General features: G+C 37.6%; 2 protein-coding genes across 2 annotated transcripts; one reads left to right on the top strand and one right to left on the bottom strand.

Moving 5' to 3' along the window:
* Window positions 1-29: 29 nt before the first annotated feature.
* Window positions 30-17,947, top strand: HYLS1 (HYLS1 centriolar and ciliogenesis associated). The gene is made up of 3 exons (XM_044668350.1): window positions 30-68; window positions 14,763-14,946; window positions 16,059-17,947. Exons 2-3 carry the CDS (start codon window positions 14,933-14,935, stop codon window positions 17,185-17,187), a joined length of 1,143 nt encoding a protein of 380 aa, XP_044524285.1. The 5' UTR covers window positions 30-68; window positions 14,763-14,932; the 3' UTR covers window positions 17,188-17,947.
* Window positions 10,509-13,983, bottom strand: PUS3 (pseudouridine synthase 3). Its single transcript, XM_044668349.1, has 4 exons — window positions 13,580-13,983; window positions 12,900-13,465; window positions 11,788-11,978; window positions 10,509-11,668 (listed from the first exon to the last, which is right to left on the bottom strand). The coding sequence occupies exons 1-4, from the start codon at window positions 13,967-13,969 to the stop codon at window positions 11,373-11,375; spliced, it is 1,443 nt and encodes a 480-aa protein (XP_044524284.1). The 5' UTR covers window positions 13,970-13,983; the 3' UTR covers window positions 10,509-11,372.
* Window positions 17,948-18,703: the final 756 nt, after the last annotated feature.

Here is an 18,703-nt window from a genome sequence, read left to right as displayed (position 1 = left end):
TCCACCCTAACGGCGACTGGCTCCGAGGAGGCTGGTTGCCGATTACTGGACAGAGCCGCAGAGAACTGGTGAGAAACTATTCTCCGGAAAGGTTTGGGTCGGGCCGAGACAGGATTGGGCGACTTTCACGCTTCCCATGCTGTCTTTGGACCAAAACCTCGCACTCTCCGAGGCTGGGTTTGGCCCAGAGATCCCCCGAAGGACTCGTTGAATAGAATCGCTTAAGACTGAGGAGGCAGTGTGGGGTGCAGTCGGAAGGATGCTGGACTTGGAACTCCCGGCCCTGGGACTTTGATTTGTTGTATAGGTTTTTGGTTTGGTTGTCTTTTTAGGTGAGAGGAAGGGTAGCACCAGATCCGGGACTTTGATTTTGTAATCAGTATCGGATTAACTATGTGACTTTGGCTAAGTCGCTTCTCCTCTCGGGACCCGAGCTTCCTTCATGGATAAAAATAAGGGGGTTGAACTAGTTGGCTTACATATAAGGTACTGTCTCCTCTAAATTTTGGATTCAGTTGCCACCAGCTTCCTGCTAGTTTCTCAGGATCTGTTGCTCCTAAGGCCCTGAGAGGCAGGTTGGGGAGAGTAAAAGTTAGGTCGTCCCCTCTCCTATTTGCATGGCATAAACGCTTTTAACAAAGAACCATTCTAACTTGAGCCAGGGCATTGGGTCTTTTTGCTCTGGTTACCTTTTGGGACTGAAGTTGAGACTGCAGGTGGAGGGAGAAAGAAAAGACAGATGTTGTGGAAAGAAATGAGGTCTCTAGGGCTTTTGTGGTTTCAAGACTTAAAGACAACAATTCCCAGTCAAAAAAAAAAAAAAAAATTGAGATTTTATTCCCCAAAATGCAGGAGAAAAGCATTTGTTGCCTCCAGGACCCACCTGTTTTGAAATTCTCTTTTTCACAGTCTTTCCCCTCAAAGGATGAGATCTCATACATAGTATTTGTTTAGTAAATGTTGATTTGAATTGAAATTAACCTTACTGCATGTAAGTTAAAGCTAGGGTAAGATATAAATTTGAGCAGAACTTTAACCCAGATTCTCTTAACTTGACATTTTCTATCCCAAGATAAGGTTTTATTGAAACTCTTGGAACTATAAACACCAAAGCAGGATGTGTCTCTTGTTTTGGAAGATGCCATCAACTTTTACAACATAGTTATTCAGTCAGTAAAGATTAAATGCTTACTGTGTGGTAGGCATTTTGCTAAGCACTAGAGATTTAAAAAAAAAAAAAAAAAAAAAGGCAAAAAACTGTCCCTCTCAAGGAACTCAGTCTTAAAGGGAGAGACAGCATGCAAGCTATATTCAGGTCCCCAAATGGCCCCAGTCCTTTTGCCCCAAGTTCACTCCAACCTACAGCCTGTTATCACTTATTTTGCTTTACATTTATGAAGCCACACTCAATGCCATTTATGTTCTCTCTTTCCCAAACAGCTAAAGCCTTCTGGTTTTGTATGATTTACTGGGACACTTAAAAGGATTGCCCATCAGTCAACAAACATTTATTAAGCAGTTAACATGTGCCAGGCAGGTATTTCTTTTTTTTTTTTTTTTGCCTGCACCTTTCCTCTGTTTTTAACTCCTAAGCCAAAGAAAATTAATCTGATCTTAAGATGCTAACATTTTGCATAACAGTAGTTTGCCATGGGAATTTATAGTGTTGAAGGTGGGATAGATAGAAGACCTGAAATCTGATGCTACTTGTGTGACCATGGGCAAGTCACTTGACCTGTTGGTTTCCTCATTTATAAAATGGGAAGAATAATAATACCTCTCATACCTACCTCATTAGGCTAGTGTTGTCTCCAATGAGCTAATATATTTTAAGTGCTTTACAAACACTAAACAAAGTGCATGTCAGTTGTTATTTGAATACCATAGAATTAGAAAGCAACAAGTTTTTCTTTGTATTCCTAGTACTTAGCACACTGCCTGGCACATAGTAGGAGCTTAAAAAATGCTTAATAAACTGACTGAACAAGGAGGATATGGGGAAAAGCCTAGACTTGGAATCAGAGACCAAGGTTCAAAACCATGATCTCCTATATATAACCATGGGGAAATAATTTACTTTTCTAACCCTTGATTTCTTCATCTTTAAAATGAAGATAAGGATTAATTTCCTTAGAAATTGTTTTAAGTAAGTTTTTTTTATTTTTTTAGGTGAGAGGAGGGGTGGCACCAGACCTGGGATTTTGTTGGTGTAGAGAATTATCTAGTATGCAGATTACCATTTATCCCAGCCATTCTTAACAAAAAGGGAGCTCTTTCCCAAGTAATTTGTTTGCAAGTTTATCAAACACTGGATTTTTGAATTCTATTATTTCTGATTCTCTTGTCTAGTTTGTTTCATTGATCTCCTTTCTATTTTGTAAGCAATACCAAATAGTTTTGAGGATTGATGCTTTATAATATAGTTTGGGGTCCAGAAATACTATCAGAAGACTGTAATAAATATAAAATGCTTTGAAAACCTTAGTGTTATTTAAATATTTGTTTTTGATAGCTCTTAGCATCACAGGTTTAGAGTTGGAAAAGACCTAGCTACTTATTTTACAGCTAAGAAAAATGAGATTCCTGGAGTTTAAATAACTTGCCCAATATCACATAGGTAATAATAGTCAATAAACATTTATTAAATACCTATGTGCCAGGCACTGTGCTAAGCATTGGGCATACAAATAATGAAAAAAAGACACTTCCTACATGCAAAGAGCTTACTATCTAATGGGGAAAGACTACACAAAAGAAAACTAAAAAGGGCTAAGATGGGAGAATGGTAGAGAAGGGAAGAGTAGTAAGTAATGGAACTGAGATGTGAACCCAAGGCCTCAGATTAAAAATCTAGTATTTCTAACTGCACTATGTTGCCTCTTAGAAAGAAAACTATAGAATACCTAATTAGAATTCAATTTAAGAAACACTTATGAACCTCTAAGTAATGTGCAGGATATTACTATACTAGACCTAAAGAAATCTTTAAAAATAACTTCAAAAATAAATATTTTGAATATACTTGAAAAGGTAATGAACTTATGAAGACCATTTTTTAATAATAGCTGACATTTATATGGTATTTTTGTTATCAGTTGTTTCAGTCATGTGACTTTTCATAATTACCCTATTTGGGGTTTACTTGACAAAGATACTGGAATATTTCATCATTTCCTTCTTCAGCTCATTTTACAGATGAGGAACTGAGGCAAACAAGATTAAGAGACTTCTCCAGGGTCAATACAGCAAGTGTCAGGCCACATTTGAACTGAGGAATCTTCCTAACTTAAAGCTCAGCATTCTAGCCTTTGTGACACCTAGCTGCACATTATAGTACTTTAGAGCTTACAGAATGTTATACATCTATTATCTCATTTTCATTTCCTCACAACCTTTTGAGACAATTAGTAGTACAAGTGTTATTTTCCATTTTAAGGATCAGGAAACCAAGTTCTAAAAAAGGACAATGACTTATCCAAATGATCACACAGCTAGTTAGTGGCAAGAGTCTGGATTCAAACCTAGCTATTCTTATTGAAAATTCAGAGCTCTTTTCACTAAAGTAGGACAGAAAACATAAAACACAGAGGAGTTATGATTTGAATAGGTGAAAAAGGTACCTATATTAATGAAATCATGTCTCTTAAATATTTCAAGTAAGCCAAATATTGTTAGTGGCTTCTTGCTCTTTGTTTCTCTTCTGTAGTTTGGTATGGTTTGATCACCTATGGTAGCTGTAAAATTAGCTGGAGAAGGAAATAACAAACCACCCCAGTATCTTTGCCAAGAAAACTACAAATGGAATTATGAAGTTGGCCACAACTGAAACAACGGAACAACAAAAATAGTTTTAACATGAGGTAGAATTTCCCTCTTGTATCTTATTTCAAGCACTAAGTGTTGTCATAATAAACCACAACCTAATAGACTGTTTAGCTGGCATAAAAGATCAATCGCCATAAGAATGGGAATTTACGGGGTTATGTAGCTAGTCACGTAGCAAGAGTTACAGTTTGTGTGCTGCGCTAGTACCAACATAATCAACAGGTTTACTAGTGCTTATTATGTTTTTTTGTGTTTTTTAAACTTGGAGGGGAACTTCAACACATTGGTTGACCCTTAAATTAAATGTATGGGAGAATTTGAACATAATTACAAATGTAGGACAAGAAGAGGGGAACAAATTATAATCATGTTTTGGTGTTTTTTTTAACCCTTACCTTCCATCTTGGAATCAATACTTTGATTCCAAGGCAGAAGAGAGGTAAAAAGGCTAGGCAATGGGGGTTAAGTGACTTGCTCAGGGCCACCCAGCTAGGAAGTGTCTGAGTCCAGATTTGAACCCAGAACCTCTTGTCTCTGGGCCTAGCTCTCAATCCACTGAACCACCTAGCTACCCCTTATAATCATGTTGTAAAGCAATTTTTTCCATAGCTAGAAATGTCTTCACGCCTTTATAAATGTTAAGTTTGATATAGGTGCAGTGCTTTTCTCACACTGCTATGAAGTAGGTTAATTCAAGTATTTCTTTTATAAACAAGAAAATAAATTGAGAGGATAGGCAACCTAATCACAGTCAATGCAGTTAGTAATCATCTGTGCCAAGATTTGTACTCAGATCTTTCAATTCTAAATCTTTCTGCTATACTGTCTTTGATCTAGATTTAAAATTTCATAACCTATAACCAGCTTTGAAAAGCTGTATTTCATTTGTGATGCAAAACTTTGGTTTAGGGTCAGTTTGATGATTTACAGTGTGCATAGATTATATAAGAATAAAGCATGTTAGAAGTACTACTTAAACACTGCTCTTTTCTAGGTTTTTCCACAGCCAAGAATTCGAATGTCTGTCAAAGTTTATTAAAAACAAGGTAAAAAGTTGGGGGAGGTAGGATCAAATATTATTGTAAGTGCCAGCTAAAGGTGTTTGAAAACCTCTCTTAAATGTCCAAAGTCATTCTCAGACCCCTTTCCTTCAGGAAATATCCCTTGCCTCTCATTTTACTAAAGAAATCAAGTCTGACCATTAATATCTCCTTTACTTCATTAATATACTCCCTTACTCTTAACCCATTCCCTACTCCTTGGGTCTTTGAAGAAGTATCCCCTCTCTTTGTCGAAGGCTAATGCTTCTTGTTCACTTCATTCCATCTTCTCCAAGAGTTTGGCCCCATCAATCATTGCCCTCCTCTCTTTCATCTTCATTCAACTAGATTGAGCAGTGAATAGAACACTTGACCTGTAGTCAGGGAAACTTGAGTACAAATCCAGCCTCACTTCCTAACTGTGATCTTTGAAAAGTCACCTAGCCTCCATTTGCCTCAGGTTCCCTGGTTGTAAAATGGGCATAATAATAGTGCCTATATTGTAGTGTTGTGAGGATCAAATGAGATAATATATTGATAAAGCACTTATATTAATGCTAGCTGTTGTTACTCTCCCTGTCCTATAGGCAGCAGAGAAAGTAAATATACCCAGGTCCTCAGCCACCTTCACACCTGTCACTTTACATTGCCACCACCTCTTATTTCCCTCTACCCTTCTATGGACAAAAGTTCTAGAAGCTGTTTGTGCTCAGTTACCTCCTCTTGAAATAGTAGGATTTTTGATCCCCCCACTCTACTAACCCCTCATTCTCATAGATGTCCAGTGATTTCTTAAGTGCTAACTGATGACCTTTATCTTCTCTAACTTCACAATAACTTTTAATACTATTCTTTCCACCTTTGGCTTTTATAACAGTTTTCTCCTGTCTGACCAATCCTTCTCAGTCTTTGCTACACCACTGTCCACCATATCTGCCAGTGTTTGACAAGATTGTATCCTTAACCATCTCTCTATACTCTTTCCCTGGTAAATCTTGACTGTTCATGTGGGTTTAATTACTGTCTCTATACAGATGATTCCCAAATCCATATACTTAATTCCTTTCTCCTGAAATTCAGTCCCTTGTTGCTAGCTGCTTGCTTCCGGGATATATCTACATGTGTGTCCCATCACTCTCTCAAACATGTTCAAAATTGAAATCATCTCTCCTACTCAAATGGATATCTGATCTCATCATTTGTGAGTATTCTAATGTTGCAGATTGCAATTCATACAAAACTTCTCTATTCTTATCCATTTCTGTTCTCTTAACAATATGAAGACACCAATGAAGAACAAAGGTCATAGCAGCCCATTTTACTTTTTGCTCATATATTTCTTTGTAATTCTTTATTTGTAATGTGTTGGAGCTAATTTGTACCCACCATGCTACTAACCATTGCCCTCTTGAGTTTCATTTCTAAGAAAATAAAAAATGTTCATTTCTTTGGAGACTAATGCTTCACAACAGAGGCATACAACCACACTGGTAGAATATCAGTATTAAAAATATTAGCTTTTATTTAGGGAAAAGTTTAAGGTCATTAAAAGAACTTTGCAGTTTCCCAAAGACAACCTAGCAGTCATACAATTGACAGAAAAATATGAAGAATACAAGATCCCAATGTGGTTGTTGTTTCTAATTTTGATTTTTTAAAACAACTGGAACACTACCTTAAAAGTTCCTCTCTAATGAGATGTCTCCTGTGCATATCAAAATGTGATTCCCTAAAAGATAGAACAGAGAGAACCTTGTTTGACCTTTTGAATTAATATTAGGTGAAACATTAAAACAGACAGCTGTGCTCATTGTCAGAGTTCAAATCCATTCCCTTAGAGATTCCTATAGAGAAATGGTTTTCAAAGGGTGTGTGCTGCAGGTGCTAGGTATGCCCTTATTTAGAATGCCCTTAAATGGAACTTAATATTTGCAATTGCCCTTGTATTCATGAATTTGCTAACCTTCTTGTAGTGAGAATGCCCCAGTTTCTGAGTTAAAAAAAATACTATGCCATGAGAAAAGGTGGGGGAAAGTTTTGAGATGGGAGAGAAGAGAGGAATTACATTTTTTACTTAAACCCTTTAAAACTTTGTCTTAGAATCAGTGGTATTGGTTTCAAGGCAGAAGAGTGGTATGGGCTAGGAGCACTTGGGGTTAAGCAACTTGCCCAAGAGCACACAGCTGAAGAGTGTGAGGTCAAATTTGAACCCAGGACCTCCCATCTCTAAGCCTAACTCTTTACAACTGAACCACCTAGCTAACCCTCATTTTTAAACTTCTAACTGAAATCTGGTAATTTCCTTCCATCAGAATAAAGTATTTGTAAAGCTCTTGAGAAACCTTCAAGTACTATATAAATGGCATTATTTTTAGCATTACTATATAAATAGACATTACTCCAAGAAGGAATCAAGAGGCAGCTAGGTGGCTCAATGGATTGAGAGCTAGACCTAGAAACAGGAGGTCCTGGGATCAAATAGGGCCTCAGACACTTCTACCAGTGTCACTTAAACCCCATTTGCATATCCCTTACTATTCACCTTGGAATCCATACTTAACACCTAGTCTAAGACAGAAAGTAAAGATTTATTTAAAAAATATTTAAAAGAAGTAGAAATCCATAGATTTTACCAGATTACTAAGAGAATTCATGATACAAAAAAAGGTTAACCCTTGCTTGTGGATGATGAGTTCCTCCAGATGCTTCTCTTTAGGGATGACAATACTGACTCTTATCTTCCCCTGTTAGATTATAAACTCATTGAAAAAAGGATTTGTCCTTTTTGTGTGTGTGTATTTATATCCCCAGTACTTAGCATAGTGCCAGACATGTAGTTGGCACTCAGTAAATGTTTGTTGGATGCATCTGAGCCTTTAGATGAGATCCATGACCAAGTAATCAATCCGTTCACTAGTATTTTTTTTTTAAATTTTTTTAAACCCTTAACTTCTGTGTATTGACTTATAGGTGGAAGAGTGGTAAGGGTAGGCAATGGGGGTCAAGTGACTTGCCCAGGGTCACACAGCTGGGAAGTGTCTGAGGCCAGATTTGAACCTTGGACCTCCTATCTCTAGGCCTGACTCTCAATCCACTGAGCTACCCAGCTGCCCCCCACTAGTATTTTTTAAACTCCCACTCTGCTTCCCTAGGGATACAAACACAAAGAAACAGACAATCCCTACTCCCAAGAAATGTGGGTTCTAACAGAGAAAAAAAAAGTATAAGTATATGCATAACAAATATAATCTAAAGAGAATCTAAATTTGGTAATAAATAAGGGAAAGTACTATAACAGTTGTGAAGATTAGGAAAGGCTACCTTGAGGTGTTGCTCAAATTGCATCTTGGGAAGAAAAATAGCAGGGGTGAGGACAGCTAGTTCAAGGCATAGAAATGGAAGATGTAAAGAAGTTAAGAGAGCCAATTTTACTGGATTACAGAGTGCAGGAGAGGAAAAGTAATAATCGGTGAGGCGGGAAATGTTGTAGAAGCTATTCTATAAAGAGCTTTAAAAGCTAACCAGAGATGTTTGATCTTAGCAGCAATAAGGAGCCAATGAAGTGTATTGAATATGGGAGTGAGAATTTGATCTATATTTAAGGAAATTGCTTTGGTATCTGGAAGGATAGACTGGAGTAGGGGAGAAACTTGAGGTAGTAAGAACAAGGAAATTAACAATATGGAGCAATCTGTGGCAATAAATAGAGAGCCTGAACTAAGATGTGAATAGAGAGAAAAGCACAAATGCAAGGCATGTTGTGGGAGGATTTGTGCTGGACTCTGCCAGCCCTACTGGCTTGAAAGGAATACTAATCTGATTGAGCTTTTATAAATGTCTTGCTTGGTTTCATGTACTTGCTGTGTGTCCATTTTGACTTTTGGGGGGAGCTAAAAGGTTCTAGGGAGAAGGAGATCTATAATGGGAGGCAAATATATCCTAGAAGAATGGGGTGGGCTTTTTTTTGTTTGTTTTGTTTTGGGTTTGGGTTTTTGGATTGGTTTTTTTCCCCCAGCCAAAATCAGAACCTTTAGAAAAAAATATTAATTTGACAGGAAAAATAAGGTCATTTCTGGACATGTTGACTTTGAGATTTCTGGTACGTATCCAATTCTATTGTCCAAAAGGCACTTGATGATGAAGCTTAGGAAACTGAGGTTTAATCTAAACATTTGTAAGTCACCTATAGGAGGTAAAGAGTTTCGACAAATTCGAGTTATTAGTATGATACAGATGATGAGCTAGCAAAAAAGGTTAAAAGGAATAGTTGGGCAACATCACAAAAACCCTGAAAAGAGTAAGTGCTCAGCAGCTTTTAGGACAGGGGGATTCTTGGGCATTTTTGAAAAACAGCAAGAAAAGAACCAATAGCTTGAAAAAGTGACAATTGAGAATGATTGAAATAGCAATCTACTGGAGCAGATAGTAATATCTGCTTGAGATCAAGGACAAGGAAAAGGGTATATATACCTTTTCATCAGCCTGGATTGGGGGGGGGGGGAGTGATAACAAATTTTGAGATGAAAAGAAAGGGAGAAGTAAGAATTCACATTATATAGCTTGTTTTCTCAGGAAAGAGACTAGATCCTCAGCTGAAAGATGGGCTGGAGAGAGGTTATAAAAGGTTTAAGATGGATCAGTTACTGTGGGGAATGAAATAAGGAATCAATTAGGGAAGAATAAAAGAATTATGAAGGCTTAATTAAATTTTGATAACATTTAGTTAAGAGTGTTCCCAATCTGCTGACTTCCAAGTCTGTGTGGTAGCACATGAGTAGGAACAGAGAAAAGATATGGTGGAAGTAATCCAGGGCTGGAATTTGGTAAAGGAATAGCAGTGATAAAACAGCAAGTTATTTAATGACTGGTGGCAGTGTGATGTTGTAGTTATGTAATTAAAGAGTAATGATTGAGAAAAGCAATCAAAGTCAGGATAATGACTTAAGAAAAAGTACTGACGGGTGGAGGGATTAAAAGTCACAATGAGGGGCAGCTAGGTAGCTCAGTGGATTGAGAGCCAGACCCAGAGATAAGAGGTTCTGGGTTCAAATTTGGCTTCAAGACACTTCCTAGCTGTGTGACCCTGGGCAAGTCACTTGCCTTACCACTCTTCTGCCTTGGAACCAATACACAGTATTGATTCCAAGATGGAAGGTAAGGGTTAAAAAAAATGTCACAATAGATTTAGGAGGGCTGAGAGATAAGAAGAAATGGCCAGATAGAAGAGTATCAGATTTTAATTAAGGAAACTTTGTATGACCATCCCTGTGTGGAGCTGAGGAATGGACATGGTTAGGAGTTTGAGGAAGTATCAATATGCACATTGAAATACCCCAGTATAAGAACACAAGTTAAGGGGAGTAAGACTGAGCCCAGCAATGAACTTGAGCAAAGAAGAATAACTAGGGGCCCAGACACACCCCAATCACCATGATTTAAATAGGGCCAAAGATGTTAATGCAGTAAATTTACTTATAAAAAGTTTTTTACCTAACAATTCACATAGGTAAGTCCAGTACATAAAGAAATTCTAAATAAGCCCTTATATGGAAACCCTATAGAGGACATTGCATGTGTCTTTTAGAAAAGACATGGTAAATAGACGATACGTTGAGCCTAGAATCGAACCAAAAGAGGTCAGGCTAAGATTGTTTTATTCATCATCTCTATTCCCGATGAAATTCACCTCCTTCAAGCTTTTTCTCCTAGGTTCATAATCTGAGTCGATTTCCTTTCTCAACACCCTTCTTCTGTAGTCAATAAGATGCCAAACCCTCCACCATCCATCTCTTTCTCTCCACTTAACAAAGTTCCCAACCTAATTTAGACCCTTACCACCTCTTACAGTAAATATTAAGCTTCTTCCAGCCAGGCCTCTCTCCAATCTATTTTCTACACAGTAGTAATGATTACAGTCACAGAATCACCATGTCATTACCCTGCTTATAAACCATTAGTGGATTTCCATTACGTTTAAAATACATTAAATGCCACAGCTTGGCATTTAATAATTTCCACAATCTGGTTCCTACCAGTCTTTTTAAACTTATTTTTCCCTTTGTGCTCTTTTCATTCCATTCAAGGGAAACTCTTATAAAGCTCAAATAATTAACAAAAAACAGACAGTAGGATCAATTTAGAACAATTCCCCCCCCCATTGTTTCTTTAATGAATTTGAAAACAAAGGCACAAGTCTCTAGCTGTGGCAAATATTTACATTTATATTCCTACCCCAACCCAGTTCCCATTTGTCCAAGTTGTACTTTCTTCAACCACGCATTCATATGTGGAACACAGGTGACTTCAGCTTAAAATTATACAGTTTGGATATTGTTTTTAATCTGAAGCCTTATGAAAAACCTGCAGATAAAATTATTTGACAAACTCTTACTTTAAAAAGGAGTTTGTGTTCTGTAGCTCATTAAACACTGATTTTGGACTTTCTTTGCTCTAAACCGACTTGCTCCTCCATGTTCCATTGACTTTTCATAAGATTAGGTGGTACTTTTAATTCCTATTAACACAGACCTTCTTTGTCAGATTTTCAGAGGTGTTGCTTTCCTCCTCCACAGCATCACCATGGTCCCTTTTGTTTTTTCTTTTCTCCTCATGGCATACCTGTGGCTGCTTAATTCTTCCCCTTCTAACAAAGTGCTGGATCCGGGATTCTAAGCCTTCACATCTAGGACGATCCAATAATGGCTTATAGGTTCGTGTTTTCACTCCCTCAACAAAGGCACTAATCTGCTTCTGGACGCAAGGTTTGACATCTCTCCACTGGACCACTTCATTTCTCTTTGATCCTGTACAATTAGCAAGTATATGAACATTAACACAGTGCAACTTTCAGTGGTTTTAATAATCTACCTCCACCCAGTATAAGTCATGGTTTCATTTTTTTTCATGCATTTTTCCCACATACCTGACCCAGGAGATATAGCTGCAGAGTCCAGTCCCTGTAGCATGCTGTATAACATGTGAGTTTTAACTGCATAACTAGCCCACAGTTGCTGCAAGTGTGTTACATTGAACTCCTGAACCTCCCGGTCATAGATCCATTTGATGTTCTCAAATTTACAATCATATAGAACTAAAGGAAATTCCACTGCCATGCTGCAAAGAGACAAGACAATTCATTTCTTCTGTTCCCTTTAAAAATTAATAGTGTTGGGGCAGCTGGGTAGCTCAGTGGATTGAGAGCCAGGCCTAGAGACGGGATGTCCTAGGTTCAAATCTGGCCTCAGACACTTCCCAGCTGTGTGACCTTGGGCAAGTCACTTGACCTCCATTGCCTTTACCACCATACCCTTACCACTCTTCCACCAAGGAACTAATACACAGAAGTTAAGGGTTTAAAAATATTTAAAAAAAAAATTTAATAGTGTTTATTAAGTTCCCGTTGCAATGCAGAGTACTTTCTTAGATGCTGAGAAACAAGGCAATTAAATTTATTCCGTGCTTTAAGTATTTTATAATTAAACCATTTTGAGGGCATTTTGGATTTGATCTACATTAAAAGAAAGAAAATCCAGTATTTACTAACCCAGATGATGTAAAAATGAATTAATGGGACAGGTGAAAGGTAACTTAATAGATTGAAAGCCAGGCCTAGAGATGGAAGGTCTTGGGTTCAAATCTGGACCAATATACGTCCTACCTGTTTGACCCATAATTGGCCAAGTCACTTAATCCTCATTGCCTAATCAGAATTTCTGCCTCGGAATGAATATACAGTACTGTTCCTAAGATGGAAGATAGGGTTGTTGGTTTTTTTTCAATAGAGTTATTAACACCACAGGAGCTAACTTTTTAGAAACTCAGTTTAAAATACACACATTCACATTTTATACCATTGTTATTTGAAACCCAGCTATATACAAGCTGGCCAGAAAGTGGAGTTGTACATGCCGAAATCTAGAGCCTAGAATTTGTTCTGGAAATCTATTTTCCCATGACTAACAAGTAGGAAGTACACATTAGGAAAGAGTACTAAAATAGGGATGGTAGTATAACATAAGTGAATTTTTCCATTACCTGTACTGTGGTTTCTGGGGATTTTTGTCTATATTCAGCAATTCATCAATGATTTCTGCTTTCTCCATTCTCTGGCCAATCAGGAAGAGAATGGCCATCATACATCGTACTTGATGGTAAAGAAATGCCTGACCAATCACTTCAAATTGGCACAACTGGAATGGTTCCTGCTGCTGAAGTTTCTCTTCTGGGCCCCCAAAGGCCACAAGCTGTACTTTAGCAGAAAGGATAGTTCTCTGGAAATTTATCACACCATTGGCCACATCCATTTTACACAAGTTCCTGAAATCATGAGTACCAACATATTTCTGGGCTGCGTCATTCATGGCTTCAATATCTAGATTAGCACAGGGGAAATAGTAGCGATAAGTCCGTTCAAGGCAACTAAACCGAGCACTAAAGCTGGGTTCTATAGGGGCCCAAGCCAGCACTCGAATATCTGGAGGGAGCACTCTATTAAGAATATGTGTATAGCGAATCTCTTCAACGGAGTCTGTATCTTTCAAGCTTTTATCTTCTGGCTCTTTGCCCTTTGGAAGTTGGGAGCGAAGGGTAAGAGAAATCACCTATGAAATTTAGGAAAAGATCATTTTACTTGTACAATTAGCCTGACTCCACAGCAAACACACCCAGCACCCCCAACATTTTGCAAGAATTAGAAAAAAAATACTGCTACTGACCTGTCCAAAAGCACTAACTCCTTTGTCTGTTCGCCCACATCGATGATAGTTAGATGTCTGTCTGCTTTCTATTAACCGAGTCTTGGTTAATGCCTCAAATAGTTTTTCTTCAATGGTGTTGTTTGTGTTTTCTTGACTGGCAAAACCCTGGTATCCCCAACCCAAATAAGCTATCTTTAGAGCTACATGTCTTTGGCCATATGCACTGAAGTCAAAAGCACGCTGTTGCCGTTTCTTTGGTTTCCCAACTTCGGTGGAACTTTCTCCTTTGGTGTTTGGACTCTTCTTGTCCGCCTGTTCCTTTTGAAGCCTCTGTACCTCTCTCTCCAATTCTTGTATTCTCTTCAGAAGTGTCTCAGTCTGATTTGTCTCTCTGTTTCCTTCCATCATGGGTGGCTCAAATGTAAAAAAGTTTATAGTTTCTCTTTGCCTTCAATAAGAATTTAGAAACAAAGCACTTCATGGTGATTGTTCTGATGATTTTATCACAGTTATTACTACATACATACTTGCAAAAATATCCTCAAGTTTCATTAGCATGTGTGTGTATGTGTGTGTGTGTGTTTTTTAATAAAAACCCTTACCTTCTTGTCTTAGAATCAATACTACATATTGGTTCCAAGGCAGAAGAGCTATAAGGGCTAGACAGTGGGGGTCAAGTGATTTGCCCAGGATTACACAGCTAGAAATTGTTTGAGGCCAGATTTGAACCTAGGACCTCCTGTCTCTAGGCCTCGCTCTTAATCTAGCTGCCCTCTAGCTTCTATATTTTGAAGAATCCTGCCATTTGCCAGTATAAAGAAATCCAAGAAATTAACCATTATGGAGTTGTTACCCATCTTGTTAACTATTTCAGGCATTCTCCTTCCTACGCTCTGTCTTCTGGTCATTTTTATCAGGCAAGAGACAAAAAAAAAAGAATACAAACTAGGAAAATGCCATTGCCAAACTAGCTTTGTAAGATTTTTTTTAGAAATGGCTAAAAGATTTTGAGGTTTTCCCAACTTCACCTACCTGTTTTATTTATCTGGATTTTGTTAGCAGAGTTCATTCTACTTGGCAAAAATGTATATTTAGTTATTAGACCTTATAAGAACTTTTCTTTTTTACTTATAAGAACTCATTACATATATTCATAAACTTGTCTCCCTTACTGAGGTGTTATCTCTTACCAATATTTCAGATGAAGATTTCTGAGTGCCTTGATCCACATCATCCCTCACGAATTCAGTTCCATCTTCAAAGTGATACAATAGAAGGCTAAAGTGATTGAAAGAACTTATCAATGATTATATTTCACATTGGAAGCAAAGCTCAGAAGCAGTTCAAAAACATTCACCTTAAGTCATTTCAATGGCAGAAAAAAGGTAATTTAAAGTGTTATAAAAGACTGCTAACTACTAATTTTAGTAACAACCTCCAAATAATTCAATTTTCCACATTTAAATTTCTCCCTCAAAAATAGCAGATTCAGAGGAAAGTAAGACTGAAGGGCTGGTTAAACAGGGGAAGACACTGAACCACAATCACTGGTAATATCCAGCATGATGGTACCAGATGCTGGCAACATATTTGGACTATTGGACTTCCTCAGTGGTTGTACAGAATGAGATGAGCAGATAAGACAAGTGACCACTTTACACAGTAATAATATTGCAGTGATGATCAACTGTGAAAGACTTAGCTATTTTTGTTAATATGTTGATCCATGATAATATCAAAGGACCTATGATGAAAAATGCTACACCCACCTTCGTTTTTTTCTTGCTTTTTTTGTTAGGGGGCGGGGAAGCAACATGGCTAATAATAGAAATGTTTTTCACTACTTCAAAAAAAGACAAGGTAACTATAGATCCAAGTTGCCTGCTTAATTTTTCACATACAATTTTAGTATTTTTCTTCCTACACTATGAATCTCGAGATTAAATCACTTTTGAAACATATTCTTTTGAAAAATACAATACCTAAGTAAAACAATAAGGACTTCTATAACCTTAAACATTGTTTTATCCTAGGAAAATTTTGGCTTCTTATGCAGCATTCACCCATTCATCTTCTTTAACAACTACTGATAGGAAAACAAAGCATCGTTGTTTAGGTATTATGAGTTAGGAATATATGAAAAATCGAGATTTGGCAAAAATCAGGAACTAAGTTTGAAAAAGAATAGCAATGTGATACATCTAGCAGGTACAAATGGTATTATAATGAGATCAGTGTATGAAAGGTGGACAAATAGCCTACAGAATCTGAATTTTAAATCAATAAGAAACATTGCCGACATTAACATCCATTCTAAATATGTAAATTGTTGACTTGTCAAGGGTACAAAAAAACCTAGAATGCTTCCTTCCCACTTCCAAAGTATTAGATATGACTACTAAAAACATTCTGTCAGAAATAGAAAACTGACAAATTCATGAATATAGTACATTAGATTGGTCTTGTGAAAAAAACTCTTCATTGATTTCTTTTACAGAAATGCCTACCATATAGAGGAAGCAATGGACAAACTCATGGGGTCTGATAAAAAAAAATGGGCCACTATGGATCCAGAAGAACGTATGGCAGCAGCTGCTATAGCCTTTACCCAGATCTGTGCAGGGCAAGGTGAGGGGGATACCATAAGGGAAGCTCGGTCAAACCAATATGATCCTTATAGTAAAGCTTCAGTGACAGTGGGCAAGACATCATCTTTACCTGTACATATGCGATACCCACAAGAAGAACTCAAGACACCCTTTGTACCTGCGCATTTGCGGTACTTACAAGAAATCAAGATACCCTCTCTACCTGTGCATTTGCGGTACTTACAAGAAGAATTCAAGACACCCCCTTTACCTGTTTATCTGCGACACCCACAAGAAGAACTAAAGACATCATCTTTACCTGTGCATCCAAAGCACCCACAAGAAGAACTTATTGCCTCAGAGACTGGTTCAGACACCTCCCAAATAGCCCGAAAGCCAGTAATGAAGAGGAAGGTGCTTCGTAGGAAGCCAGATGGTGAAGTACTGGTTACAGATGAATCTGTTATAAGTGAATCAGGGTCCGCTATAGAAAACGAGATGGAGCTCTGGGACTTGAGGCGAAGACTAATGAATTTGCAGCCCTGTCAGGAAGACGAGTCTGATGCCAAAGATGTAGATGACTCAGGAAAGTTTTACCCACAACATTCATACCATGATATTTCTCAAGAAGAACAAGAAATCATCTGCTACCTACAAAGAGAAGCAATGGAATCTCCAGCTTATGAACAAGATCTGATTGTTTCTAACCGACCTAAGTCATTCATCCTCCCAAAGCTGGACCAGGTAGGCCGAAACCGGGGAAAGGTTGACCGAGTAGCCCGGTACTTTGAGTATAAAAAAGATTGGGATTCAATGAGGCTCCCTGGAGAGGATCAAAGGAAAGACCTGCGTTGGGGTGTTCGAGAGCAAATGATCTGTCGAGCAGAATCTCAACCCAAGCCTCAGCACATATACGTCCCCAATAACTACTTGGTACCAACCATGAAGAAAAGATCTGCCTTACGTTGGGGTGTGCGCTGTGACCTAGCAAATGGTGTCATGCCCAGGAAGGTCCCTTCCCCCGTTTCTCCTTCTTAGTGCTTTACTCTCTAGTTTGCTACTCTAGTTTACTACTACTACTTAGTTTGTTCACCTTCTCCATAAAGAGAACAAGTGACTTTTAAAAAACAAGGATCATTTTTGAGAAAGGACTTCATACATCACTGGCTTTTTTCTTTCTATTCCAGTGTCAGATGCCAATTAACTTCCAAATTACCATTCACAAACCCAGCACTCTTAAGACAAATCATGCCAGAGAAAGAACCAAACTAGTAGTCTTTTTGTCACATTTGATGATAAGCACTACTTGTATTTTGCACCTTTTCCCATTTGGCCAGGCTGAGTTGTTGTGTGATTTTATTAGTTAATTGTTGGCTGTGTGTGATTTTTATAGCTGCTGGGAGTTAAACCTGTCTTAATAAAGAATATTTTGGGAAATAAATAAGCTTGCCCATATCTCTACCCAATACTTCCTAACATAGATTATATGTTATAAACTAGAAGTCCTATTCATAGGGTTCTACTCCTGCTACATTTCCCACCAAACAGCTCTCCTTCCTCCTAATTCTATAAAAGCTGAGAGAATGGAGGTAATATATAAGAACACAAGACCTGCCCTCCTCAATAGCTTCTGAATAAAGGAAGTAAGGGTAAAGTCAAGGTCAAATTTCATGTCACTAAAGGAAAGCTATTAATATATCCAGTCACTAATGAGAGGCTTTAAAAAGCAGCTTTTTATGATGTATAGATGCACTAAATGTGTTCTAATCCAGATCTCTGGTCAAGAATTTCTTGCACAGAGTAGGCACTTAATAAATGTCTGTTGAATTTAATTTGAATAAATTGAAGAATATAATTCATCAGCTTGGTCACTTCAAAATTGGTGACACTACTGTGATTCCTGTGCCCAATAGCATAGTATAGAACAAATTGTACTACATTAAAATTCCAGAATACTGTTGGATAACTTCTACTACAAATAAAATCTGGATTTAGAAACAAGATTTAAATCCAGTTCATTCTTGTGGCATGGGATAGAAGCGACTTCCCATAATTTAAATTTAAATTCCCATAATAATAGCTCTTCCCATAATTCTAAATGGTAACTCTTTTAACCTTGATCTCTTGGGGGTGTGAAAGACAGAGAATGAGAATCCTCGTCTATTTATAAAAGCACCTGAAGCCAGTTGAGTTTAAGGGCTCATTTAAACCCTCCTCTTCATTTTTTGTCTTTACAAATACAGTTTGCATTCTTTAACTCTGTTAAGGTCACAGCCTAGGCTCTGGGTTTATCCGGTATTTTACCAACATTCTTTTCCCGCATTGTTCCTGCTTATGTTGTGACCACGTTTCAATTAATATTCTGGTTTGTAATAATCTTACTACAGGAGCTGTTCAAAGGAAGTTTTCAAATAAAGACCTAAAATAATCCATAATCTAGTTTTGCATTTGAGTCAATTTCCATCCAGAAGCATTATGCCTATTAAATTTCCCTTTCTCCACAAGATTTCATTTAAAATTAAGAACCACATTTCCTTCATAATAATACTCCTCT

This window comes from Gracilinanus agilis, chromosome 3 (assembly GCF_016433145.1).
Source record: "Gracilinanus agilis isolate LMUSP501 chromosome 3, AgileGrace, whole genome shotgun sequence".
NCBI classification, from domain to species: Eukaryota; Metazoa; Chordata; class Mammalia; order Didelphimorphia; family Didelphidae; genus Gracilinanus; species Gracilinanus agilis.
This window is presented reverse-complemented; position numbering and strand designations above follow the sequence as displayed.

Coding starts and splice junctions, on each gene's coding strand:
- PUS3 (XM_044668349.1), bottom strand. CDS start 13,969: ATGATGGAAGGAAACAGAGAGACAAATCAGACTGAGACACTTCTGAAG. Junction 11,979..12,899: donor CCCCAGAAACCACAGTACAG/GTAATGGAAAAA, acceptor GTCTCTTTGCAG/CATGGCAGTGGAATTTCCTT. Junction 11,669..11,787: donor AGCTATATCTCCTGGGTCAG/GTATGTGGGAAA, acceptor CTAATTGTACAG/GATCAAAGAGAAATGAAGTG.